The 25,328-nt window shown below is 53.7% G+C and overlaps 1 protein-coding gene across 12 annotated transcripts in view; it reads left to right on the plus strand.

Annotated features, from left to right (window-relative positions):
* The first annotated feature begins 447 nt into the window (after positions 1-447).
* TTC39A (tetratricopeptide repeat domain 39A) overlaps positions 448-25,328 on the plus strand; it is a 36,139-nt gene continuing 11,258 nt past the window's right edge. For 4 of the 12 annotated variants that reach the window (XR_013350347.1, XM_077844970.1, XM_077844975.1 and 1 more), the window contains exons 1-8: positions 8,465-8,523; positions 8,801-8,905; positions 17,725-17,856; positions 18,770-18,846; positions 18,977-19,044; positions 21,032-21,096; positions 23,123-23,222; positions 24,481-24,546. Coding sequence is in view for 11 of the 12 variants with exons in the window: in XM_077844970.1 (XP_077701096.1) it covers positions 8,480-8,523; positions 8,801-8,905; positions 17,725-17,856; positions 18,770-18,846; positions 18,977-19,044; positions 21,032-21,096; positions 23,123-23,222; positions 24,481-24,546 (657 nt within the window). In the remaining variant the exon portion in view is untranslated. Of the gene's footprint in view, positions 548-1,227; positions 1,354-1,865; positions 1,993-8,365; positions 8,524-8,797; positions 8,906-11,217; positions 11,492-14,853; positions 15,318-17,724; positions 17,857-18,769; positions 18,847-18,976; positions 19,045-21,031; positions 21,097-23,122; positions 23,223-24,480; positions 24,547-25,328 lie in introns of those variants that run through there. The other 8 variants (XM_077844972.1, XM_077844977.1, XM_077844976.1 and 5 more) reach the window with 8 other exon arrangements.

The raw sequence follows: 25,328 nt of genomic DNA on the forward strand, positions 1-25,328 counted from the left end.
ATTTGTATTCTTTTTTGGAAAAAGAAGGCTTCCGATTGTAAGCTTCTGGATAGAACCCTGACTAAATGGGTGAATGGTAAGTGACAAGGGAGGAAGGTGTGTCCCAGGTGGAGGGCGAGTATGTGGGAGTGCCCGGGGACTTGAGAGGCGCCCAGCCTCATTCGGGGCTCCCCGAGGCCAGCTGACCTCGGCCCTGCTGCTCTCCCATCGGGACCCACTCCCACCGCCGCTCAGGTCGGCGCCGCCTTCTCCGGGAAGCCCTCCGCGGCTCTCCGCGGCCTGCGTGTGGCCCCCGGCGGCCTTGGGCGCTGACGTGGGGGCCCGACCGCGGGGGCCCGACCGTGGGGGGCCCCGGAGGACCCCGGAGGGCCCCGCGCCGCCTCGCCCGCCCGCCGCGCTCCTCCCCACGGCCGCCCTCCGCCCCGCCGGCGGCGGGGACGCTCCCGAGGGCGGCCACGTGCTTGATGAGTCACGGTCCGCGGCAGCGGGCCTGGAGGTGGCGGCCGCTTCCCTCTGCGCCGCCCGACGGCGCCTTCCCGGAGGCCAGGTGGGCTCTGCCGGCCGGACGGCGCCTCGGGGCCCAGGGCGGGGCGGCTCCCTGCGCCGGGGGGACGCGGGCGGGGCACGGGGGACACACGGGGTCGGGGGGGCACGGCCACGCCTCGCCCCCTGTGAGGGGAGGGCACTCGGGCGGGCCGCGTCCATCCGCGCCTCACCTGCCCTGTCTGTGAAATGGCAGCTCGGGGGCGGGGGGGCGAGCGTGGCCCGGGGCCGCGGGGAGCGCTGAGAAGGGGCGGGGCGTCGGGGCCCGGTCGGCGGGGCCACCGCGGACCCAGCTCTAGGAACCTCCTCGCCGCGCAGGGGGCTTGGAGGGCAGAGCGGCTGCGGCCCGCGGCGCGCGGCGGGGAGAGCCGAGGCCCGCCCCCCCCCGCCCGGGCGCCCCGCCCTCCGCGGCCCCGCCCACCCCCGCCCTGCGCGCCCCTGCCCTCCTCTCCCCTGCGCTCCACCCCGCACCCCCCGCCCCCGCCTCCCCGCCTGGCGCGCCCCTCCCCTGCCCTCCCCTCCCCCTCCCGGAGCCCCCCCCCCGCACCCCCGCCCTCCCCGCCCGGCGTGCCCCTCCCCTGCCCTCCCCTCCTCTCCCCCGCCCGGAGCCCCCCCCACCCCCGGCCTCCCCGCCCGGTGCGCCCCTCCCCTGCCCTCCCTCCCTCCCTGCCTCCCTCCCTCCCCTCCCCCGCCCAGCGCCCGGCTCGGGGTTCCGGCAGCACCTGGGCCGCGGCTGACGAGCGGCAGGGGCGCGCTTCCCCCTCCCCCCGCGATGAGCTCGCCCGGCGCCGAGGACCCCCTGCCCGCGGGGTAAGTGCGCGGGATGCGGGGGCCCGAGGAGCGGGGTGCGGGGCCAGGGAGGGGGGTGGGGGTGCGGGGCCGGGGAGGGGAGGTGCGGGGTGCGCGGCCCGGGGGGGGAGGAGGTGCGGGGTGTGGGGCCCGGGGAGGGGGTGCGGGCCCGGGGCTGGGGAGGGGAGGTGCGGGGTGCGGCCCCGGGGAGGGGGGTGGGGGTTCGGGCCCGGCCTCCCCGGCGCCTCCGGCCGCACTGCGGCTCCGGCCCCCTCCCCCCTCCCCCTCCCCTCCGGGCCGCCGCGGCGGCGGGGGCGCCGGGGCCTGGGGCGGTCACTCCCCCCCCCCCCCGGGTCCCAACTTTCTCACGGAGCTGTAGTAGCGGCCACGTCAGAGCCGCCGCCCTCCCCGCGTGGCGTGTGCACCTGTGGGTGGGCCCGGTGATTCCGCTGTCACAGGCGGGGAAACGGAGGCACGGCTCCTCCGTGGTGACTTGCCTTTCCTTTCCTTACCCGGGCCGGGGTGAGGACCCGCTCCCTGACCCCAGAGCCACCCCCCAACCCCGGGGCCCTGCCGCCTCCTCTTCCGGGGTCTGAAGGAGTTAAGAGGCTGAGATAGGATCAGCTGTCCCAGTGGGCGCAGCAGGAAGTGGTGGTAAAGGTGGGTGTTGTCTCGCCCATATGGCCCTCCTGCCCCCCCCCTCCCCCCCCAGCCCTGGAGAATCCCTATGCTGCCCTGTAGCAGTGCCAGCCCTTTCCCGGCTCAGGTGAGCTGCAGGTGTCCGCCCTACCTGGGGCCTCACCACCAGGGACAATGTTTGCCAAGGGCCTCAGGGCGGGCACGTGAGCCGGGACTGCCAGGGTGCCAGCCTGGATGGAGGCCTCCACTGGGCGGGCATCCTGGGTGAAGGCTTAGAATTGGGTCACTGAGGGACCCTCTGGCCCGAGGGAGGGTCGCCTGGTGAGTTTTGCCCTGTTTGTTGTGTGGTTTTGGCCATACCCTTTATCCTCCCTAGACTTCTGGTCCCTCCTTTGGAAAACACAGGGAGGCCAGGCCTGGCTGCTCCCTTCCTGCTCTGAGCTGAAGTCTGTAAATCCGGAGCCTGCTTAGGTCCTTTCTGCCCAGCCCTGACTAAGCACCACCCCATTGGGCCCAGGAAAGAAGCTTCCAGGAGAGAAGGCAGGCAGGAACAGGGCACCTAGCAAAGAATCCTAATTCCCAGGCTAGAAGCCACATGCATCCCTCTTCCTTGCACGCTCATGTCCTCGCCTGAGTCTTCTCTACAACTCCAGGCCCCTCTGGCTCCTCTGTGGGCCTCCGGGGCAGTGAGCTCAGTCTTCTAGCACTGCTGGACCTTCCTCCTAGGACCATCCCTCCTCCCACCACATGCCTTTCAGGCCCCCCTCTTCTTTGATGCCACACAGGTCCATCTGTCCCTGTCCCTGGTCAGTGCCATCCTGGTGGGGTCTGAACAGAGGAGAGTCAAAGCAGTTCCACCTTCACCATAGACACTCATTCAGTCACTCAGTGAACATTCCCAAGGCCTGCTCTGGGCCCAGCCCAGGATATGAGGGTCCGTGGTAAACAAACCAGACTTTAAATCTCCACCATTTTAAAAAATATGAAATATTTTAAGCCTTCAGGAAAATATAGCAAATAATAAAATGAACTCCATGCCCAGCTTTTTCAAATGTTAATCTTGTGTCCACTTATTTCATATTCTTCTTTATGTTAAAAAATAAATTAAAGAGACTTTTGGAGCCTCTGCAGACCCTCCCCTCATCCCTCTCCAGAGATAATCGCCATCCTGAATTGTGATCTTGCCATTTGCATTTTAATTTAAAAATGTTTTTATTTGAGTCTAGTTGACACACAACAGTTACCTTAGGTTCAAGTGTACAGCATAGTGGTTCAACTTCTCTATGTTAAGCTGTGCTCCCAGTGTAGCTGCCATATGTCATCTGGCAACACTATTACAATATTATTGCTTTTTGTCATTCTCGGTTTTATTCTTTTGCGGAGTGTGTAAAAGTCTAAAAAAATGTAGCTTGTTCTCACTTTAAAATTTTTATATAAACGGAGTCGTACAGCATGAATCATTTCGCAGTTTGCTTTTTCTCACCGAGCTTCAGGTTTCTGAGATGTAGCCTTCTTGATCCTTACAGCTCTGGTCCCCACGTTCCCTGATGTAGGATGTGCCCCTGATGTAGGGTCCCCCGTTTATTTATTTACTGGCCTTCTTTTTTTTTTTTTAAGATTTTTTATTTATTAGAGACACAGAGATAGAGAGAGAGAGAGAGAGAGAGAGAGAGAGAGAGAGAAGCAAGCTCCATGCAGGGAGCCTGACATGGGATTCCATCCCGGGTCTCTAGGATCACACCCGGGGCTGAAGGTGGCACAACTGCTAAGCCACCAGTGTCTTCTGGCCTTCTTGATGGACATTGAGGTGATTCCTAGAGGCTTGCTGTTCAAACAGTAACTATTCTCATAAGGTCATCTTTTGTGCATATGTGAGTTTTCTTCCCAGTTGCCCCATGGGAGTGGAATTGGTGGGTCATGGGATATGTATGTTCAATGTTTTAAAGTTATTTAGTTTTTCTATGAAAGCAGTGTTGCTCCAGACATGATGGAAACACAGACTGGTAGAAAAATAAGTAGCAATGGCTGACCTTTCCCCAGTACTTCTTCCTGGGCTCTACATGGTCCAGTCATTCTTCTCAACAACCCCCGGAGGTAGGGACTGCCATTCTCATTTTATTGATGAGGACCCTAAAGCTCATAGAGTTTAAAGAACCCTCCCAAGTTTCTCAAACAAGTAATTGCTGAGCTGAAGTCTGAGACCAGGGTTACATGCTTTCAAAACTCTTGAAGGCCATGCTGCTCGAGGCCCTGTCACATTGTACTGACTTTATTCACAGCGAACGGGTTCTCTGGGAGGAGAGTCACAGTCACATGTGCAGTTTAGAGACTTCACTTTGCGATAGGGCCCCATGGACGGCTCCCCCCCATGCCCCTGACTAAGTCCTGAATGGTGAAGCAGGGAAGAAAAGCCAACTCTGGCTGCAGTCGGCTCCCTGAGTGACTTCTTTGCACTGCCTCTTGCCCCAGTAGGGAGGGAGAGGTCCCCTGCTCCATCCAGCTCTGTGCTTCAGGTGTCAGGGTGGCAGCTTCCGGGCAGACTTAAGCCGGGAAGGGGCAGGGGAAGGGGGAGTGGTGTAATGCCAGGCCGCCTGACACCCCCTCCCCACCTCCAGCTCCCTTCTCACTCCGGCCTCAACCCTCCCCCACCAGGATGCCAAAGCCTCAGGCACCGGCCCTGCTGCATGCCCCATGCTCCATCCAGCAGCAGCACCCCTGTGCCTTGCGTTCTCCAAGGTACAGGGGAAAGCCGCCATCGGCCCCTCAGGAGCTGGGGAATGTGGCTTGGAGCAAAAAGGCCTTGAAGACATGGGACAGCCTGCAGAGATGTGGGGACCTCAGTCAGCTGAGGGAAGAGAAAGGTCTGGGGAGGTTGCCTTTTTAGAAAGCATTTCTGTCTTCTCCCCAGCTTCCTGGGTGGAGAAGATGAGGCTCCTGTCTTCACCGTCTTTATCTCCTCATCTGGCAGGTGCAGATAAGCAGGCCTGCCTCTGGGTTGGTGGGAGGACTGAGGGAAATAAGGCAGGCATCAGTGGAGAACTTGAAGTATACCTCGGGGCGGCGGTGGTGAAGGGGTGCTTATTGATGCCTTCATTAAGTCAAATGGAGCCACCGTCCTGAGCCTTCCTGAGCTCCCCAGTCAGCCGGGACACACCACCCCCCCTCCCTTTCGCAGGCCTTCCAGAGCCTCCTTGTCACGATGGTATCATGACTCTAGCTCTTTGCTCAGCTTTTTCCCCTTCTTGGGCTTCTTTCTCCATCTTGTCCTTGGTTCAGTGCCATCTTTTCCAGAAAGCTTCCTCGAGTGCCCGTGTCCACTTCTGGGCCTCCTTACAGCCTTCAGTGAGCCCCATGATCGCTGCCTTGATAACTTTGGCTGTCACTTCTGTAGACCGTGAACTCTTCAAGGGCAGGGCCAGGTCTGGGCCAGAACCAGAGACTCATGGGCATTTGTAGCTGCCCCAAAGCAGCTCCCAGTCTGGTGAGGTCACATCAGGGCCCCCTCACTACAGTGAAGCAGAGGAGGTGCTGGAGCTGCCAGGGAGGGAATGCACCTCTGTGCTGTATGTCCGTCTGTCTGTGTAGCTCTCCATGTAGAGGAAGCAGACGGAAACTCTTTCTTGATGGGAGGTGGTGGTGGTGGTGGTGAGGTGTATGCAGGAGTGGGAGGCAGGTTCTCGGCTCCGGAGCTGTTCAGAGGTGGTCATAAGCCAGGACCGTGGGCTTGACTTCCTGGGGCTGATGGGTGGGCACTGGCTCAGGCAGACACTTGGTTAGAACCCACGCCTGGCCTCGTCACCTGTCCTCTGTGGCTCGTCTAGAGTCGGGGTAGCAATCCTACCTCACAGGCTTCGTGAGCGCTCAAGGAGAGAGGACCAGTTGAACACCCAGAGTGGCAGGTGCTCGCTGCCTCTTCCCCGATTCATCCAACACGAGTGGACTGAACACCAGGCACTGGGCTGAGCCGTGCGCACCGAGGAGGCTTCTGTGCCCGTCTCAGGAAGAAAGGGGCGGGGGCTGCGTCTGGTGGGGCCTTTTCAGGAAAGAAACTCAGTCTTTATCCTAGAGTCATGGGAAGCCAGTGGAGGACTTCAAGTTCAGAAGTGACATGGTCAAATTTGTTTTTTTTTTTTTTTTTAAGATTTTATTTATTTATTCACAAGAGACAGAGAGAGAGAGAGAGGGGGCAGAGACACAGGCAGAGGGAGAAGCAGGCTCCATGCAGGGAGCCTGATGCGGGACTTGATCCTGGGACTCCAGGATCATGCCCTAGGCTGAAGGCGACGCTAAACCGCCGAGCCACCCAGGGATCCCCCTCAAATTTGGGTTTTAAACAGAAAACTTTGGCTGTTATGAGAAGGATGGGTTAGAGGGAATAAAGCTTCCAGCATTCTCCCTTATAAAAACCACTTAGAGGCTGATGGGTTACTCTAGACATCCTTTAAAATACATTCCTGAACAGAAATCCTCTCAAGCCAAGAATAAAAAGGAAGCTGAAATCAGGCTGGTAAGTGACATGAAGCCACAGCAATGTGAAGGTATTGACAAATTCCAGAAATCTAGAACCTTGAGTTTTAATGACCACTCAAGGCATGAGAAGTAAGGACTTGGGCCTACCCAGTGGCAGTGTGAGGAGTTGAAACCTAGCTCCCCTGCCACCACCATGTGAATCTAGGACCTTCAAGGGGCTTCCTCCTGAGTGAATAGGGTCATTGACCAGAAAGAAATAGCCACCCTCCCACAAAGGGGGATGACAGGTCTGGTAGAGAAAATTATAAATATGAATCTGCTGTCACACAAATTTTGGGTTTGAAGACATACTCCCTTTGTGGTCCTGGAAATACTAACCTAAAAGAGTAACTTAAGTATCATGGAATGGTAGTGCCCCAGGGAATCTGGCCAAAGTAAAGGAAAATCCTCTCTGGAGAAACAGATCCTTCTCCTAAGATGCCTTTGGGATCAGCCGAAAAGGAGCTCATGGTAAAATTACAAAACACACAAGGAAAGAAGTCATTGTGAGCAGTAGATCCCCAAATTAAGAAACAACAGGATTTGTTTCTCTGAGAGTCTTAGATGCTAGAATTATGGGATCTAGAATAGAAGTATCTTAAAAACATGTAAAGAAAATCAAAGATGGACTTGAAACAAATAAGCAGGGAACAAAATGCTGCCCCAAACAACCAAGACGATTTCAAAAGGAAGCAAGTGGAATTTCTGAAAATGCAAAATATGATCCTTAAAATTAAAAACTCAGTAGACGGGAAGAGAGGCAGATCAGACATGCCTCCAGAGAATTTGTGGAATGGAAGACCCGAAAAAATTACTCAGAATCTAACAGGGTGAAAGAGATGGCAACAAAGAGAGGGAAGAGACTTGAAATACTGAGCAAAATAGTCCAACAGAGAGAGAGAGAGAGAGAGAGAGAGAGAGACAGGAGGGGTAGGAGGGGCAAGGGCAGGAGGGGCATCTTCCATTGACCCGGGGTGAGGGTGATGGCGGCCAGCCCTTGGGCTTGCTGGGCACAGAAGAGCCAGGGTTGAGAGGTGCCCAGGAGGCCCAGCCGCTCGGGCTCGGTGAGGCCTGGCCGGGGAGGCCCGGAGAGGCAGGGAGCATGGCTGACTGCCAGACTTCTGGCCTGACAAACTGAGCAGAGGGGTGTCATTCATTAAGATGGCAAAGACTGGGGGAGAAGGAACAAGAGTGCGGTTTTGAACAAGACACTCATTTCAATCTGCCGGGAAGATGCGCTGCTGCGTCATGGATGACACATTAGAGCTGGGCCTGAAGGGATGTGCAGACCTTGACCTGGTGGAGAGGGACTCTCTCTTAACTGTTTGGGGGAAAGGGACTCCTTCCAGTGAGGTCGTCAAGGCCCCTTTTGGAACCTTCTCTCACTCAAAAGAGACTCCTTGAGAAGAGACATCCTCGAGACCATCCTCAAGATAGGACTTTTGAGGTCTCCTAACTTAAAAGATTAGTTTTTCAGATGGGGAAGCTGAGACCTATAAAGGTCAGGGATTTGTTCTCCCAACCTGAGACTCCTCCTTCAGTCATTTTTTTTTTTATCCATTCACTAACAGATGCTTATCAAAAGCCCACTTTGTACCAGATCCTAGATGATGGGGATACAGCAAGGAACAAAACAGGGATTCCTGCCCTCAGGAAGCTCCTGTTTAGTGGAGGGGGACAGGCAATAAGCACAAAATAAGCAAAAATAAAAATAAAAAATTGTGTGTGTGAGTATGTGTGTGTGTGTGAACGTGAGGGTGCTAAGGCATAAGGGTCAGGTGCACTGGAAGTGCTGTTGGGAAGGGGACTGTTGAGGAAGGGCCCTGGACAGCCCTTATGGCTCTGCTGCACGCTACAGTCCATTGTGACAGGGTTTCTGGGGTTCTAGAGTGCAGGCCCGAGGAGGGCAGGAGAAGTCCTGGAGAAGCAGGAGGAGGAAAAGGACTGAAGTGGGATTTAGTGGGTGGGCTGTGCCCCCCTGGGGGGGCAGAGAAGCCCGATGGGTCAGAAAGGCCATAAAGACTCCCTTTATCCTTGTGAGAGGTAAGATCAGTTTGTTCCTGAGACTTCCTCGCCCTCCATCCTCTGCTCCCCCCCAACCCTCTCCCCCAGATCTCAGATGACACCCCCATTCTACTCTCCTCCCACCTTTAGGAACATTGAGAGGGGGACCAAATTGTCTTTGTGTCCCAGTACAGCCTGGACAAGCTCATGACAAGCCCCCATGGCCCACAGGGAGGCCGCCTGGGCCCTGTGGGGCTCTGTCCCAGCCCTGAGCGGGGCGTGAGGTCTCCTGGTCACTGTGCGTCTCTCCCAGCAGGACTTCTGTGAGCAGCCTCCATGAGGCCCTGGACCAGTGCATGATCGCCCTGGACCTCTTCCTCACCAACCAGTTCTCGGAAGCACTCAGCTACCTCAAGCCCAGGTGAGGCTTAAGCCCAGGTTGAGGTGGGGCCCAGGGCGTGTGTGTGTTCACTGCACACATACACACACTCCGGAGCCCACGTTTAGTGTCGGGATGGGGGTGTCTGGTCATGGAGAACCAGAGGTCTTGTGTAAGAGGAACCCCATGTAACTGACTGTCCTCAGCCTCCTGGGTCGCCGTGACCCCTGAGAGTCCCATAAAAGCAGGGGCCCAGGCTCCCCACTCTATAGTCCTGGGAAGCCAGGCCCTCCCCGAGGTCACTGTGACTTCCTTCCTTTTAGGCTCTTGTGGCCTTTTCTACTTTGATTTCTTGTTCCCACTGAATCCGTTGGGGTTTCTCCCCCTTCAGCTCTAACACAGCTGCTTTTCCTCATTTTCCCCCAAAAGACTAAAGATTTGAATTGCCTTTACTCAAGCCCTTTAGGGTAGTAGTGTTGGTTAGTCATTTAGCCATTGCTTCCAGTGTTTACTGCCTTATTTCTAAATAATATTCTTATACCGCTCTTCCTTTATCATTTTTTTTCAGTTTTTTAAAGGCAATATGAAATAGAATTCATACACCACAAAATTCTTTTTATTTTTTTTAACCTTTTACTTTTATTTATTTATTTTTTAAAGATTTTATTTATTTATTCATGAGAGACACAGAGAGAGGGAGAGAGAGAGGCAGAGACACAGGCAGAGGGAGAAGCAGCTCCGTGCAGGGGGCCCGAAGTGGGACTCGATCCCGGGTCTCCAGGATCATGCCCTGGGCCAAAAGCAGGCGCTAAACCGCTGAGCCACCCAGAGATCCCCACCTTTTACTTTTAAACATCTACTGGTAGACAAGAATTTAGCTTTCTTATCTCCCTGCCCTACTTCCCTTCCTTCATCTTCCTCTCACGATTGTATCACAGTATCTGGCTAAATCAGTAACATTTACGTTGTTATAATTAGATAACTGATGCTCATTGCAAAGACAAGTCACACATTGTAGACTACATTCCCTTTCTGAAATTAATAATTGTCTTCTTTTGCCTAATGTGCTATACATTTATCCTGAAGTGTTTATAACCTTTTTCCTGGAAACCTTTCCTCTGGAAGACGAATGTGTCTACCGGCCACCTCCCTTCTGTCTCCTGGAACTCCCTTTCCTTCTCTCTTTTTTCCTTGACCTGGGTTTTTTCTGGCATCCTCTCTTATTTTACCAAAGCATGTCCTCCAGAAACTTCCAAGGAAGGAGTTGCATAAATGTAATTTTCCCCCCTCAGAATTTCAAAGGCATTGCATCCCTGTTTTCTAGCATCTACTGTAGCCGTGGGAACCCTACTTTCTTCTAACATTGCATGTGATCATTTTTTCTTCTCTAGAAATGTTTAAAATCCTTTCTTTTGTTCTCACAAATCTGAAATTTCACAATGATGTGCTGAAATATAGGTCTTTTATTTGGAGAGTGCCTTTTGGTTCTAGGATATTCTCTTGCATGACCCTTCCATGTTCTGTCTCCCTTTCCCAGGTTTTCTTTAAGTCAAACACTGGACCTCCTGGATCAGTCCTCTTCTAAGCCTCCTGACTTACCTCCAATTTTGTATTTCTTTCTCTTTTTGTTTTCTCTTATTTGGGGGAAATTTCTTCAACCTTATCATGAAATCCTTCTATTGAGTTAGAAGAGATCCTTCTATTTTCTTTTCCTCTGTGATCATATGATTAATTTCCTCATGCTCCTTGTTCTCTGAATGTTCTTCTTATCCCTAAAACATCTTATTTTTGGCTTATGGATGTACCCTGTTCTTTATGTCTACTTTTGAAATATGGGAGTCCTTAGGATAGGGCCTGGCATACAGTAAGCATGCTAGTAAATATTTGTTATTATCACAGGATGTTGTCTCTTAAACATTTTTTCTCCTGCATTACTCTTGGCTTTCTCCAGGTTCCCTTCTTCTGTGTAATGGGGGGATCTTCTGGTGGGGGCTTTCCTCCAGTACCTGATGGCCCCTGGTTGTCTGGTTATATTTAAGAGCAAGTTCTCGGCCTTGTAGTTGATGGGTTTGGTTTCTGGATGTGGGGGGAGGTGGGCAAGAAAGGTGGCACAGAAGAACCTGCTTAGGGACAGAATGAGCAGAAGGGAGGCACCTGGATGCTTGGCCTTGTAATTGGTGGGATTGGCTTTTGGATGACCTGTCTCCAGATGTCAGCTTCTCCAAGGAATATTCCTCTGTTCCTCACCACGGTCACAGAACCTCTGGCTGCCTGAATTCTGGGATTGGGATAGGGGTGAGGGGCCAAGAGGCTAATCATGTCTGGTGCCTACTTGCCTAACCCCTTCTTTTTAGTTCTAGGTTGTGGTTGTCCTCTGCCTCATCTGGTTCCTTCAGGTTCCCCGGGAAAGCAAATGCTGAGTCAGGGGAACTGCTTTCCCCAAGTTTCCAAGCCTGACCTGTTCAATTTCTCCTGTCTGGGGTCAGTGGCCCAGCCTCTGGGGGATGGTGTGGATTCCAGCATGAGTCTTATGATGATCCCTCTGCAGCAGGCCTGAAACCTCATCCTCAGCCTCTTAGGGGGTCTGGGTTTGAGGTGGGGCCGGGGCAGCTCTGCAGCAGGAGTGAGGTAGGCCATGCTTCACCCTGTTCCATCCCTGAACATCTGGGTTCCCCTCCAAGTATTTTTAGAAGACTCCTCAGCTCCACTTCCCTTCTGGTCATTACCTATAACTAAGCAGACCCCTCCCTGCCACCTCTCTGCACTCTTGCACACCCTCTCTTCACAGCCTCCTTGTCCCCTTGTATTGAGGGGCTGCCTCACCCTCCCTGACCTCAAGAGGGCACTCTACCAGGAGTCCCACAACTGGGGGTGGGGGTCGGGGGCGGCAGAGAGGAAATGCTTGCCCCAAAGGAGGCAGTACCAAGACACCAGTCTTCCCATGAGACTACCTTTTAACTTCATGCTTAAGGCAGTGAAGCTGCTCCTTCCTTATCTTAGCCCCTGTCCCATTCCAGAAAAGAATCCTTCCTTTGTCTTTCAGTTTAAGAGAGTTCTCTCCAAACAGTAGATGGTGTTAGCACACTCCCCACCCACATCCCCATTTTGACAACCAAAAATTCTTTCAAGTTATTGCCAGATGCTGGGGGGAAGGGGGACAGGAAAAATCTCTCTCCATCTTTATTAAGAACCACTGGTCTAGGGGAAATAATTCTTGCTAAAAAATAGCTGCCTCTCCTCATTTATAGCCATCGAAGCTACAAAAGATGTTGAGGTCCAGTTTCATTCACATTCCTCCTTGTGCATGCAGTGTCTCATTTCATTGTTCTCCATACTTTGCCCTCAGGGAATAACGGGCTCATCAAATTCCACCCCTCATCCCCCCAGCCTGAGCATTTGTTTTCTGTCTTTGTCACTTCTTTGAGTAACTTCTACTTTATTTTACTATGCTGCTGGTAAAGGAGGGAAGGGCTGGAGGCCACTAGGCTCAGGTGACCTCCACATGGCCAAGGAGTCCCAAGTCCCAACACCCTGCCCTCTGATGGCTCTTCCAGTGCCCTCCCCAACTTGACAGCTGGTCTGGGCCTAGAAGGTAGGATGCCAGTGGGCATCCTGTCCCAGAGCTGAGTTTGCCTCAGAGGTGAGGGGACTCTTACTCTCAGGGGTCAAGATTGTATAAGCAAACAAGAACTTGTGGGTTGTAAGTTAACCTTGAGGTGTCTGAGGTTTGGAGAGTTGTTCTACCTGTCTACGGGCTTACCACATTGCACTTCACAGATACTGCATTTGTTATAAATCAAAGGTTTATGTCAACCCTGCATCACGCAAGTCTCTTGGCACCATTTTTCCAACCTTTACTCACTTTGTTTCACATTTTGGTAATCCTTGCAATATCTCAAACTTTCCCATTAGTATTATTTTTGTTACGGTGATCTGTGATCAGTGATCTTTGATGTTACTATTGTAATTGTTTCTGGCTGCCACCATGTAAGGCAACGAACTTAATCAGTAAATGTGTGCATTCTGACTGGTCCATTGACCAGCTGTTCCACCCTCTCTCTCCGTCTCCTTGGGCCTATTCCCTGAGAGACAACAATATTAAAATTAGGCCAATTAATACCCTGCTGTGGCCCCTGAGTGTTCAAGTGAGAGGAAGAGTTGCACGTCTCTCTCTTTAAATCAAAAGCTAGAAATGACCAACCTTAGTGAGGAAGGCTTTTTTTTTTTTTTAAGATTTTATTTATTTATTCATGAGAATACACAGAGAGGAGAGAGAGAGAGAGGCAGAGACAAAGGAAGAGGGAGAAACAGGCTCCATTCAGGGAGCCCGACATGGGACTCCAGGATCATGCCCTGGGCTGTAGGTGGTGCTAAACCACTGCGCCACACCGGGGCTGCCTGCAAGGAAGGCTTTTAAATCAAAACCCAAGATAGGCTGGAAGGTAGGCCTCTTGCACCAAACAGCCAACTTGTGAAGGCAAAGGCAAAGTTCCTGAAGGAAATTAAGAGTGCTACCCCAGTGAACACACAAATGATTAGAAAGTAAAACAGCCTTATTACTGATACAGAGAAAGCGTGAGTGGGCTGGATAGAAGATCAAATCAGCCACAACCTTGCCTTACGCTAAAACCCAATCCAGAGCAACGCCCTAGCTCTCTCCAATTCTGTGAGGCTGAGAGAGGTCAGGAGCTGCAGCAGAAAAGCTGGAAGCTATCAGAGGTGGGTTCCTGAGGTTGAAGGAAAGAAGCCATCTCCATAACATAGAAGGTGAAGCAGCAAGTGCTGGTAGAAACTGCAGCAGGTTAACCAGAAACTCTGGCTCAGATCGTTAATGAAGGTGGCTGCCCTAAACAACAGATTTTCAGCGTTGATGAAATGGCCTTATAGTAGAAGAAGATGCCATCTAGGACTTCACAGCTAGAGGGGGGATCGGTGCCTGGCTTAAAGCTTACAAGGACAGGCTGGCTCTCTCGTCAGGAGCTAATGCAGCTGGGGACTTCAGGGTGAAGCCCGTGCTCCTTTACCACTCGGAGAATCCTAGGGCTCTTAAGAATTACGCTAAATCTCTTCTCCCTGTGCTAAGTTGAACAACAAAGCATGCCTGTTACAACATGGTTTACTGAATATTTTAAGCCCAGTGTTAAGACCCACTGCTCAGAAAAAAAGATTCCTTTCAAAATACTCCCGCTCATTGACAGTGCATCTGGTCACCCAAGAGCTCTGATGGAGTTGCAGTGAGATGAATGTTGTTTTCATGTCTGCTAACAACACAATATCCATTCTGTGTCCTATGGGTTCAAAGAGTCACTTTGACTTTCAAGTCTTGTCACTTAAGAAGTCTGTTCCATAAAGCTATAGCTGCCATCGAGAGTGATTTCTCTGATGGATCTGGGCAAAGTAAATTGAAATTCTAGAAGGTACTCACCATGCTAGACGCTAGTAAGAACTTTGTGATTCATGGGAAGAGGTCACAGTATCAACATCAGCCGAAGTTTGGAAGAAATTGATTCCAACCCTCATGGATGACTTTGAGTGGTTCAAGACTTCAGGGGATGGGTAGCCCTGGTGGCACAGCGGTTTAGTGCCGCCTGCAGCCCGGGGTGTGATCCTGGAGACCCGGGATCGAGTCCCACATTGGGCTTCCTGCATGGAGCCTGCTTCTCCCTCTGCCTGTGTCTCTGCCTCTCTCTCACTCTCTCTGAATGAATAAATAAATAAATCTTAAAAAAACAAAAAACAAAAAACAAGACTTCAGGGGAGGAAATAACTGCAGATGGGGTGGAAGGAGCAAGAGAATCAGAAGTAGAGCCTGGAGATGTGACTGCACGGCTGCCATCTCAGGATAAAACTTGAGTGGATGAGAAGTTCCATCTATGGATGAGCAAGAAAGGTGGTTCCTTTTCTTTTTTCTTTTTTTTTTTTTTTAAGATTTTATTTATTTGAGAGAGAGAGAGAGCATGAGCAGGGAGCGGGACACAGGGAGAGGGAGAGGGAGAAGAAAACTCCACTGAGCAGGGAGCCCAGCATGGGATCAGGACCTGAGCCCACGGCAGACGCTTAACCAACCAAGCCACCCAGGCGTCCCAAAGAAGGTGGTTTCTTGAGATGGAACCTACTCCTGGTGAAGATGTTGTGAAGATTGTTGAAATTACAACAAAGGATTTGGCATATTACATAAACTTATTTGATAAAGCAGAAGCAGCATTTGAGAAGATTGACTCCGATTCTGAAAGAAGTTCTTTGGGTAAGATGCTGTCAAGCAGCATCACATGCTACAGAGAAATTGTTTATGAAAGCAGGAGGCCATCAGTGGAGAAAACTTGGTTGTTGTCTTACATTAAGAAATTGCCCCAGCTAACCCATCCTCCTGTGACTGCCACCCCATCAGTCAGCAGCCACGGACATCAAGGCAGGATCCTTCACCAGCAAAAAGATCAGCTCCCTGAAATGTCAGGTGACGGTTAGCATTTTGTAGCAGTAAAGTATCTTTTAATTAAGGTATGTAGTTTTTTAGACATAATGCTGTTGTACACTCTGGACATAATGCTATTGCAGACTTAATTAGACTTCACTTCTGTGTGCATAGGGAGACCAGAAATTCACTTGACTTGCTACATCGCAATATGCACTTTATTGCCGTGGTCTGGAACCAGACTGGCGCTAGCTCCGATGCAGGCTTTACCACACGTCTCAGTCCAGAACGTGGTTGAGGGGCTTCCAGTGGTGGGCTGGGGAGAAGTCAGGATTCCCAGCTGCAGGTGCATGTTGGGGCATTGGGCCTCAAACTAGAAATCCCTCTTTGCCTGCCAGCTGCCCAGGCAGGGCTGTCCCTCCTGGGCCTAGCACCAGCCTGGGGGAGTGAGGCTGAGCCTCCAGCCTCCCTGGTGTGAGGAAAAGAGGGGCAGGGGCTTGAGAACTGGAGAGACCTGGAACCCTGGAACGGGAGGTGATTAACTGGTGCGGGGACTGTGGGGGGGGGGGTCTGGATACTGCCAGGGAACCTCTCCTGAGGGAGAGAGTGTATTCAGGGCAGTGACCCTTGACCCTGGCAGACACAGAAGGACTTGCATTTATTGAGCACCAGCCATGTGGCCCTGGCCGGGCTGTGCTATTTAAGCCACTCAGAGTCCTGGGTGAGGAGGATTATTGTATCCATTTTACAGAGGAAGGACTTGAGGCTCAGAGAGGTTTCACCTTCACCAGGATCGCACAGCTGGTCACTGGCAACCACGGTTTCAGCCTGTTTCATGGACTCTGACGCCTGAGTTCTGTCCCCACTTCAGGCTGTGGCCTCCTTTCCACAAGGCAAAGTTTTGATGAAGACCCAGGAGGTGTCCTGACAGCTGCCAGGACTGATGAAGGGTGGACCAGCCTTTGGTTTCCTTTAAAACCTTTGACTCCGCAGGATAATAGCACCAGGGAGGAGGGTCACCCAGAAATTAAAAAACAATTTACAAAAGGTCTTTAATTTTACAGAGAGTTTTATGAATGAGAAAGGCATGGAAATGGGTAAAGTCACATGATTTGACAATAGGACAGTTTGTAAACCTTAGTTATCTCTTTCCCCTGAAGCTCAGCATAAGCCCTGCCCTGAGAAGTTTTGTAAATAATTAACGAGGGGGTGTCCTGCCGTCCTGCGGGAGTGAAAATTGCTGTTGCACCTACTGTGTGACCAGCAAGAGTGATCCCCAGCCAGTCCCTCAGGGGCCTGGGCAGGTCAGCATTATTGTCCCCACTTTGCAGAAGTATAAGTCAAGGCCCAGGCACGTCGTGACTTGCCCAAGTGCAGAGGACGACCTGCATGTTTCTTGTCCCTCCTTGCCTGCTTCTCTTTCCATTTGTTAGACTGAACACCACCCCCTGCCCCCCACCTCCCCCCACCCAACCACATACCCATATACTTTTCGGTTGAGAGGCCTGGATGGGGGAGCAGCAGGATGGCAGGAGCAAGAGGCTTCCTGAGTGAGGCTGGCTCCAGGCCTCCGGCGCTGGTGCTGAGGACGGCGGCGCCCACATGGCCTCGGTCCTTGGGCCTGTGGCTCAGTGCGAGGAGGGCGCGGGGCCTCTGCTGGTATCAATTTCAGCAGGACATGTGTCTTGGAGGCAGCTCGGGGCCTTGACAAGATATGTTGGGGCTGTGGGAGCAGGGCAAGGGCATTTCAAGTTGGGGGAACAGCATGGGCAAAGGCCAAGGGGAGGGAAAGTATGGGAGTTTCTTGAGAGCATGTGTCTCAGTGTGACAAGAGGTACCGTCTTGACCTGGATCAGGTGTCAGGGCAGAAGCAGAAGTGACAAGCAGGCGGGGCTGGAGAGGTGGGTGGGACCTGTGCTGTGTGGAGCCTTGGGCCCAGGCACTCCCCCAGGGGGTGTGAAACCCCCTGGGAGCATATAGGAGGGGGGCATACAGGACTGTAGCCTAGGCAGAGGGTGGGATGGGGAGAGGGGGGGAGGGGGGGTGCGGCCAGTGAGGCCACCGAAGGAGGTGGGGCAAGGCCGGGGACAGGGTGGGGAAGGGGAGCTTGAGGACAGATGGATTTGGGCTCTTCCCCGGGAGGTGGGGCAGGAGGCGGTCCCAGGGGGCTAGCGGCACCCCTCAGGCCGACATCCTGCTAAGGCCCTTCTAGGGGCCTCATGACAGCCTTGCTGCCATCCCTGCAGAGTGGATGAGAGAGTGAGGCCCAGAGTTGGAAAGTCACTTGGTGCCACTCAGCAGGAAGGAGCAGAGCTAGGGTCCGAGGCCTTTGGAGCAGCAGTGGAAGGGTCAGAGCTTGGGAGGGGGACCCTTTCCCGTCCCCTCGAGAGGTTACGGGGTGCTGCCTCTGTGGCACTGGGGGTGCTCTCACGTCCCTTCTCTCCGGCAGAACCAAGGAGAGCATGTACCACTCACTGACGTATGCCACCATCCTGGAGATGCAGGCCATGATGACTTTTGACCCTCAGGACATCCTGCTGGCTGGCAACATGATGAAGGAGGCGCAGACGCTGTGTCAGAGGTCAGGGCCGCTGGGCAGGGGTGAAGGGGGTAAGGCCCCTCCTCTTGTGACCTCGGCCTATCCCAGTGCCTGAAATACCAGTTAAAGATGTTAAAGATGGCTGCGAGGACCTGTCCCTGTCAGCTCTGCCCCGGGGGCCCTGTCTGAGCCAGGCTCTCAGCCACTTCCAGGGACCAGGCCTAATTCTGTGGCGGCGGGCGCTGGCCCTGTCACACGATGCTCTGATCTCGGGCAAGTGTCTCCCTGCACTCTCCGCTCTTCGTATATGAAGTGGGTGTAAGGGCAGGGCCTGCGCGGGGCTGCAGGAAGCCTGGGTCGCGGCCCAGCCCCCGACTGGTGTCCGCTCACATAAGCTGCTCGCACGCCTGCACAGATGAGGCGATGAGTGGGTGCGCCCTCGGGGTTCGGGTGCAGGTGGGCCCAGGGCTTAGGCCAGCCCCCCGGGGCTGCGGGGGTGGCGGGGGTCTTGCCGGAGGAGCAGGACAGGTTTCCTGGAGGAGGCGTTGCTGCAGCGGGTCCTCAGGGGACACTGGCTGGGGCAGGGGAAGGTGGGGCGGGGCTCCACCCTGACCCGGGGTGCTTGCCAGGTCCGTGCGTGTGGAGCCCCATGGGAAGGGTGGGAGATGCGCCTGAGCCTGCACCCCCACTCGCATCCCCACCCGCTGCCCCACCCCCATTCCCACCCATACCCCGACCCACTCCCCCACTTGCTCCTGCACCCCCACCCCGACCTGCTCCCCCACCCACACCCCAACCTGCTCCCCCACTGCACCCTAACCCACTCTCACACCCCCACCCCCACCTGCACCCTGACCCGCCCCCCCACCCTCACCCCCACCCGCTCCCCCACCCACACCCCGGGCTCCTGGCTCACACTCACCCAATGACTGGAGGCCCCCTCTTTCCTCTTCAGGCACCGGAAGAAGTCCTCTGTAACAGATTCCTTCAGCAACCTGGTGCACCGCCCCACTATGGACCAGTTCACGGAAGGTGCGGCCTCTGATGGCCCCTCAACCCCACTGATTCTGACTCCCTTTGCCGTCTGGGAAGTGGGGTGGGGAGGATTTGGTCCATGCTGCCTGCCCAAGCGTCCCAGGAGGCTCTGGTTTTCTCCTTGCAGAGGAAATCCACGCTGAGGTGTGCTATGCAGAGTGCCTGCTGCAGAGAGCAGCTCTGACCTTCCTGCAGGTAGGACCCCTCTCCCAGGACGCAGCTGGGATTGCGCATCAGGCCCCATCTCCAAGCCAGAGGGCTCCCTGTGGTTCAGGGAGGACTGAGGCTCAGTGGCCCCAGCGCTCCCCGCCCTGGCCCAGCTCAGTGGCAGCAGTGACGGGCTTTACCCCCTCCACGCTGGGCACGTGTGCCACGCATGCCCGGTCTGCTAGTAGGATGCGCATCCCCGCATGACCGCCGTTTTCCTCCCAAGGGCATGCGGGGTGACAGGCATTAGCACGAAGCCTGCTCTACGCTTGATTCATTCAACAAGCAAGTTTGAATGGATCAAATGCGCGTCTGCGACCTCCCAGGCCTTGTGTGTACATTTGGCTAAGTGGTTTTACGTACCTCACACACTTTGCATGTTTGTGTTTTACATAAATTTACATAGATTATTAAAGCTTCACCTCACAGGCCTGCAAAGGGGAGGATTAGAGAGGAGAAGCCACTTTCACAGGGTCATCTGATCAGCGGCTGGCAGAGCTGGGATTTGAACGCAGGTCAATTTGGAATCTGTGCTCCTCACCACACAGTGGTAATTCCAGGAACCATCACCTCGTGGTTTCACCTGCAAGCCTGGCTTATAATATACAGTCATCATGTAAATATGCATATTGAATGTTATTATTGGGGTACTATTTATTTTTGTTAGCTGTCGTTCTTATCTTTTTGTACCTCGGGTAATTAGAATTGGATTAGTCCCAATTCTCATTAGGATCACTCTTAATAACTGCACTGTGAGTGGCCTTTTATGTATCTGCGTGTCTAGCACGCATAGTGAACAGCGCCCACAAGTACCCCCACCTAACCAGAGAACAGAGCATTGCTAGCAAGTCTCCTGGCCCTCCGGGCTCCTCCCCACCCTGTCCCCTGCCTCCCTTCGTGGGGAACCCACTGCCTACAGTTCTATCATCCCTCACCCTTTTTTTTTTTTTTTTTAAGATTTTATTTATTTATTCATGAGAGACAGAGAGAGGCAGAGACACAGTCAGACAGAGAAGCAGGCTGCATGCAGGGAGCCTGATGTGGGACTTGAACTTGGGAATCCGGGATCATGCCTTGAGCTAAAGGCAGACACTCAACTGCTGAGCCACCCAGTTGTCTCATCACCCTATTTTTTAAAAAATAGTTTTCTCAGCTTCCTCGTCCCGTCTGAGCAGCATATTGTTATGTGTCAGTTGGCTTCAAGCTTCTTAAGCCTCGAGCTGTGTGGGGCTTGCTTTCTTTACCCAACCTTATGTGGTTGTATAATATTCCCTTCCATGAATATAGCAGTTCATTCATCCATCCTCCTGCAGAAGGGCATTTGGGTTGTTTCTGGTTGGCTGCTATAGACACTGGTGCTGTGAACATTTTTTTTTTTTTGCTGTGAACATTCTTGAGGGGGATTCCGCACCCCGTGTTCATCCGTTTCTCTTGGGTAGAGCCCCAGGAATGGAACCCTAGGTGGGCTATGTAGTTCCATGCCCACTGAGCAGGGAGCCTGCTGTGGCGCTCCATCCCAGGACTCTGGGATCAGGACTTGAGCTGAAGGCAGATATCGACAGAGCCACCCAGGTGCCCGAAATTGGTGCTTTAAATTACAAATGTGATAAATAGCTGCTTGTTGTAAAAAAACACAAAAGTTCCAAACAGGAGCATCCCTCTTGCTTTCGCAAGTTACTTCACCTAGGGGAGCACCTCCTCCAGGCCCTTCTACAAGGACTTAGCATAGGTACCTGTGAAGCTGGGATCGAGGCCCTGGGCATTTTGGAAGTCTCATTTGGCACGGAAACCCTTATCTCGAGTCCCAAGGGTTAGGGAGGCCTGGTTTGTCTAACCCCTGACTCCATCCCCACCCAGGACTCCTTCTAGAGCTGGGCCCAAGGTGGGGCAGGCCAGGCCGGGAGCCTTGTATGATCCCTCTCCAGCCTGTGGCTCCCCACCCAGGCCTGTCTCTTAGCATCTCTCCCTCCCGCAGGACGAGAACATGGTGAGCTTCATCAAGGGTGGCATCAAAGTTCGAAACAGCTACCAGACCTACAAGTGAGTGGGCCTGGCTCCGGGGGCCTGGGGTCGCAGCACCTAGCATCCTGTGCCCCGCCCGCCCCCCTGCCCCCCCCCGCCCCCCCCCCCCCCCCCCCCCCCCCCCCCCCCCCCCCGCCAGGCTACTTTGTGGAGGGTTGAGAGCCTTACTGGAGGCTGGAAGCCGAGAATGCCATGCGGCCTCAGGCAGATTCTGTACCTTCAGGTCCTCAGTTTTCCAGGATATTACTCCCCTGATTTTCTGGGTTTATCTGTTCATTTGGTTCCCTAGAGTCTATGCCGGGCCCCAAACAGGGGAAAAGAAGGCACATTCTGCATAGTCAGCTTGGTGTGGTGGGGGCTAGGAGGCAGGCACAGCGGCAGACCCCCACGCATCTGGTAAGGCCCAATCCAATGCCACATCCCCCACAACATGCTCCCTGGGGGAAGGGCCAGTGCACAGGGATGGCATCCACACATGCTTACACCCTCCGAGGGCCACGCCATTTCCCCGCCATCTCAGCACTGGGCCAGCCAAAGGCCTTGTTTTTGGATGAAGGAAATAAGACTCAGTCTGAACACTTCTGCTTAACATGGCACCAGAGTCCTTATCTGCAATTCCAATAATCACAAAAGCTTTGAAAGCCAGTGTCTTCCTTCAAGTTTGGCATTAAAACTCATTTTCTGTTAAAAGTTGACTTGAATTGACTTGATACTATGTATCATCTTATTTTCCGCATCTGATGTGCCTGTTTCCCTCCAGAGATATTGCGAGTTCGAGTCAGGGCACTGCTGGGGCAGAACCAGCACGCGGCCCGTGGACACCACATTACCTGTGGGTCTGTGCTGGCCTCGTGCTGTCCCCTGCAGTCCCCTCCAGCCCCCTCCAGCTGCCGGAGCACAAACCTTGTCAGGTCACCCCCTACCAGTTCCCACTGCTCCTCTTGCTCTTAGTCCCAGGTCATTGCTGAGTCATTCTGGGAGCTCCTCCTGCCCTCCTCACAGTATCTTCCACCCCGCTCTGCTTCAGCCAGTTGGGTCTTGCTTCCAGTTCTTCAAAAAGGCCAAGCTCAATGCTGCTTTGGGACATGCTGTGCCTCTGCCAGGAACACTCTCTATGCCAGGCCAACCCTCCTCATCCCTAGAGTCTCAGCTCAAATGTCAGCTTCTCAGGGAGATCTTCCCTGAACCCCAGACTAGGTCAGGCCCCAGGAGTCTTCTCCTTTGAGGCCTCTCTTACCCTCCCAGTGACTTGATGGGGGTCTGTCCCCTAGAGTGGGAGAGCTGTGAGGGCAGCAGCGTGGGAGCCCAAGCTCCTTTCCAGGCCTGGCACAGAGAGGCCTGTCTGCATTTGCTGACTGAAAGCCCTCAAGATGCCCATGGCCCCAGGAAGGAGGCAGGCACATCTTTAAAGCCTCTGTTCTGCCCCAGGTGGGCTGGAATACAGATTCTGTGCAACTGATGACCAGGAAAAAAGAGAGTTGGATTTCTTTTTTCTTTCTTTTTTTTTTTTTTTGAGGGTTGGATTTCAACCAAGAGGCCCCAGGTAGACTTCTTGAAAGACAGGGTGTTGGAGTTTGCCCAGTGGCTTTTCATTGGGACATTTGGCAATATTGGGAGATATTGGGTAGTGACAACCTTGGGAGAGGTTGCTCCTGGCATCTAGTGGGTGGAGGCCAGAGATGCTCCTAAGCATCCCACAGTATGCAGACAGCCCCCCACTTCCACCTGAATGAAGAATTTATCCAGCCTAAAATGTCAGTAGTGCCAAAGAAACTGTTCTAGAGAGAATGCAGAGCATGTGCAAATGCCTAGACATTGGGCAGGGCAGGTGTGCTGGGGCTCATAAGGCTGACATTCAGGAGTAGGTTGTTATGTGGATGGGACTAAGAAGTCCTCGGGTATCCGCTCTCTGGATTGCCAGAACTGTTATCAGTCTAGGGGGTTCTGAGACCAGCTAGGCGTGGGGGGCAAGCTCAGCCCCAGCTGGAATGAGACCCAGCCCCCCTGCTCTGGGGCTGCAACAAGACTCTACCTCTCTGCACAGGGAGCTGGACAATCTTGTCCAGTCCTCACAGTACTGCAAGGGAGAGAACCACAGACACTTCGAAGGAGGCGTGAAGCTCGGTGTGGGAGCCTTCAACCTGGTGAGTGGGCATCCCTCAACGTGCGAGCTCTGCTGGCCTGTGGTGCTGGGCCCTACGCTGCCCGGGGACCCAGCAGTAAAGCAGACAGGCTGCCAGCCTAGGATGCTCAGAGCTGGGCTGCAGGGCAGGGGGGTACTGGCTTCACAGTCCCTCTGTGCATTTCTTCCCAAGTCAAGTTGAGAGCTTGAAATGTACCATGGGGGTGTTATTTATAGGACCAGAAAAAGACAAACACGATAAATCAGGGCCTTCTCTACCCTGGAGAACTGGTGGTTGGTTAAATAGTGACCAGTGGCAGGGAGAGGGAAGGGCCTGGAAGCAGTGGGCAGCCCACAGAAATGGAAAGCCAGGACCCCTTCCTGGGGGAGGTGGGGAAGGTTTCATGGAGTGGGAAATGTTTGAGCTGGATCTTGGAGGATCTGTAGGCAGGGAAGGGCATTCAAGGCAGAAGGAAGAGTGTGAGCTAGGTGGGGAGGCTCTGAGGCCTATTCCTGGGAGGAGGAGTGGCTCATCAACAATTTAGGCTCCTGGCCCTGGGTGCCCAGAGCCCTATCCGAGTCTTCTCTCTGGGCAAAGCCTGTCTGAGAGCTTTGGAACCACGTCCATGCCCCATTCTGGGTTCCAGTTTCCTTGTATGTAAAATGGGAACAGTGACCTGGGCCCGAATGCTGAGAGGTACAGAGTGCAGAAGTGTCATCAGGTGCTTTAGCGTCAGAGCCTGGCTGTCTGGGTTTCAGAACTGGCTCCCCCTCTCATAATAAGTGACGTGTCCTGTCACTTATCTCTGCCCGACTTTTTTCATCTGTCAAAGGGGGCAGTAATCTTTCTTTGCAGGACTGTTCTAAGGATCAAGTGTGATGACAGAGCAAGGGTCCAGTGTGACAACAATAGCTGTTGTGTGCAGACCTATTATGTGCTGTACATGTATTGATTTGATCTATCCTCACAGTACCCCTAGGAGGTAGGGGCTAGTATTACTCCCAGATGAGGAAACTGAGGCAAAGAGAGGCTATGTAGCTTGCCCAGCGTGACCCAGCAGACAAGTGAGATTAGGATTTAGATACAGTTTGCTCCTGGTCGTCACACTGAGATGCTTCTCTGTTGGGGGAAGTTGGCTCTGTGGGAAACCTCAGGCCTCCTTGTGGGCTTTCTGGAGATAGGTCCTGCCCCCCAGCATTACCCTGGGACTCTGGGGGTTTGGGGAGTGGAAGGGACAGTTCTCACCCCTCCATGTGCCCTGCTGCCTCTGTTCCTGCAGACGCTGTCCATGCTTCCTACCAGGATTCTGCGGCTGCTGGAGTTCGTGGGGTTTTCAGGGAACAAGGTAACCACCTGCCTTCTGGGACTCCTGACTGGCTCAGGGATGGGGGGCTGCCGAGCCTGTGTCAGTGTGCGGCTCTGCTCAAGGCCCAGGCCTCCCTGACTCAGTCTTCTCTCCAATCAAACGGGCCATCGATCCCTGCCCAGCCCCCCACATAGGGTGAAGAGGCCCTTAGGGTAAGGGTGGCTGTGAAGGGTCGCTTCGAGCAGCAGCCTGGAGTCCTGTTCTCTGAGCCTCACACGTGTCAGGAACCTGGTCCTCCTCCCTTTAGGAGACCTTGGGCAGGTTCTTTCCCTGGGGACCATTTTCTTGAGTTGCCTAAGAGAAGCATCAGGCCTTGAGGGCAGAAGCCAGAGGACTCAAGCATCCAGAGGCTTTGCCAAAGGCAGGACCCTGAGTACTAGGTAGCAAGTCAGGGAGAGCTCCCCAGGGGAGGCAGCCCCTGTGCTGGAGGGAACAGTGGCCTGGGGGTCAGGAGTCCTGGGTCAGTCCAGCCTCATCTCCTCCTCTGGACCTTTTTTGGGTGAAACAAGGGCCTTACTAACTTTTTTAGACTGATCAGTGTTTCTCAAGCTTAAACTTCCTCTGGCCTTTTCCTGATTTTTGCTATGTCTGCAGACCTCTATGTTATTATTTATGTATTACTTTTCCCCAAAACGGTGCCTATTTTTTACTTAAGTTTATCTAAAGAAAACACCTAGAACACCCATGTTAATTGGCAGGATAAGAACATAATCCTAGGGATCCCTGGGTGGCGCAGAGGTTTGGCGCCTGCCTTTGGCCCA

The sequence above is a fragment of the Canis aureus genome, chromosome 13, assembly GCF_053574225.1.
Source record: "Canis aureus isolate CA01 chromosome 13, VMU_Caureus_v.1.0, whole genome shotgun sequence".
NCBI lineage: Eukaryota > Metazoa > Chordata > Mammalia > Carnivora > Canidae > Canis > Canis aureus.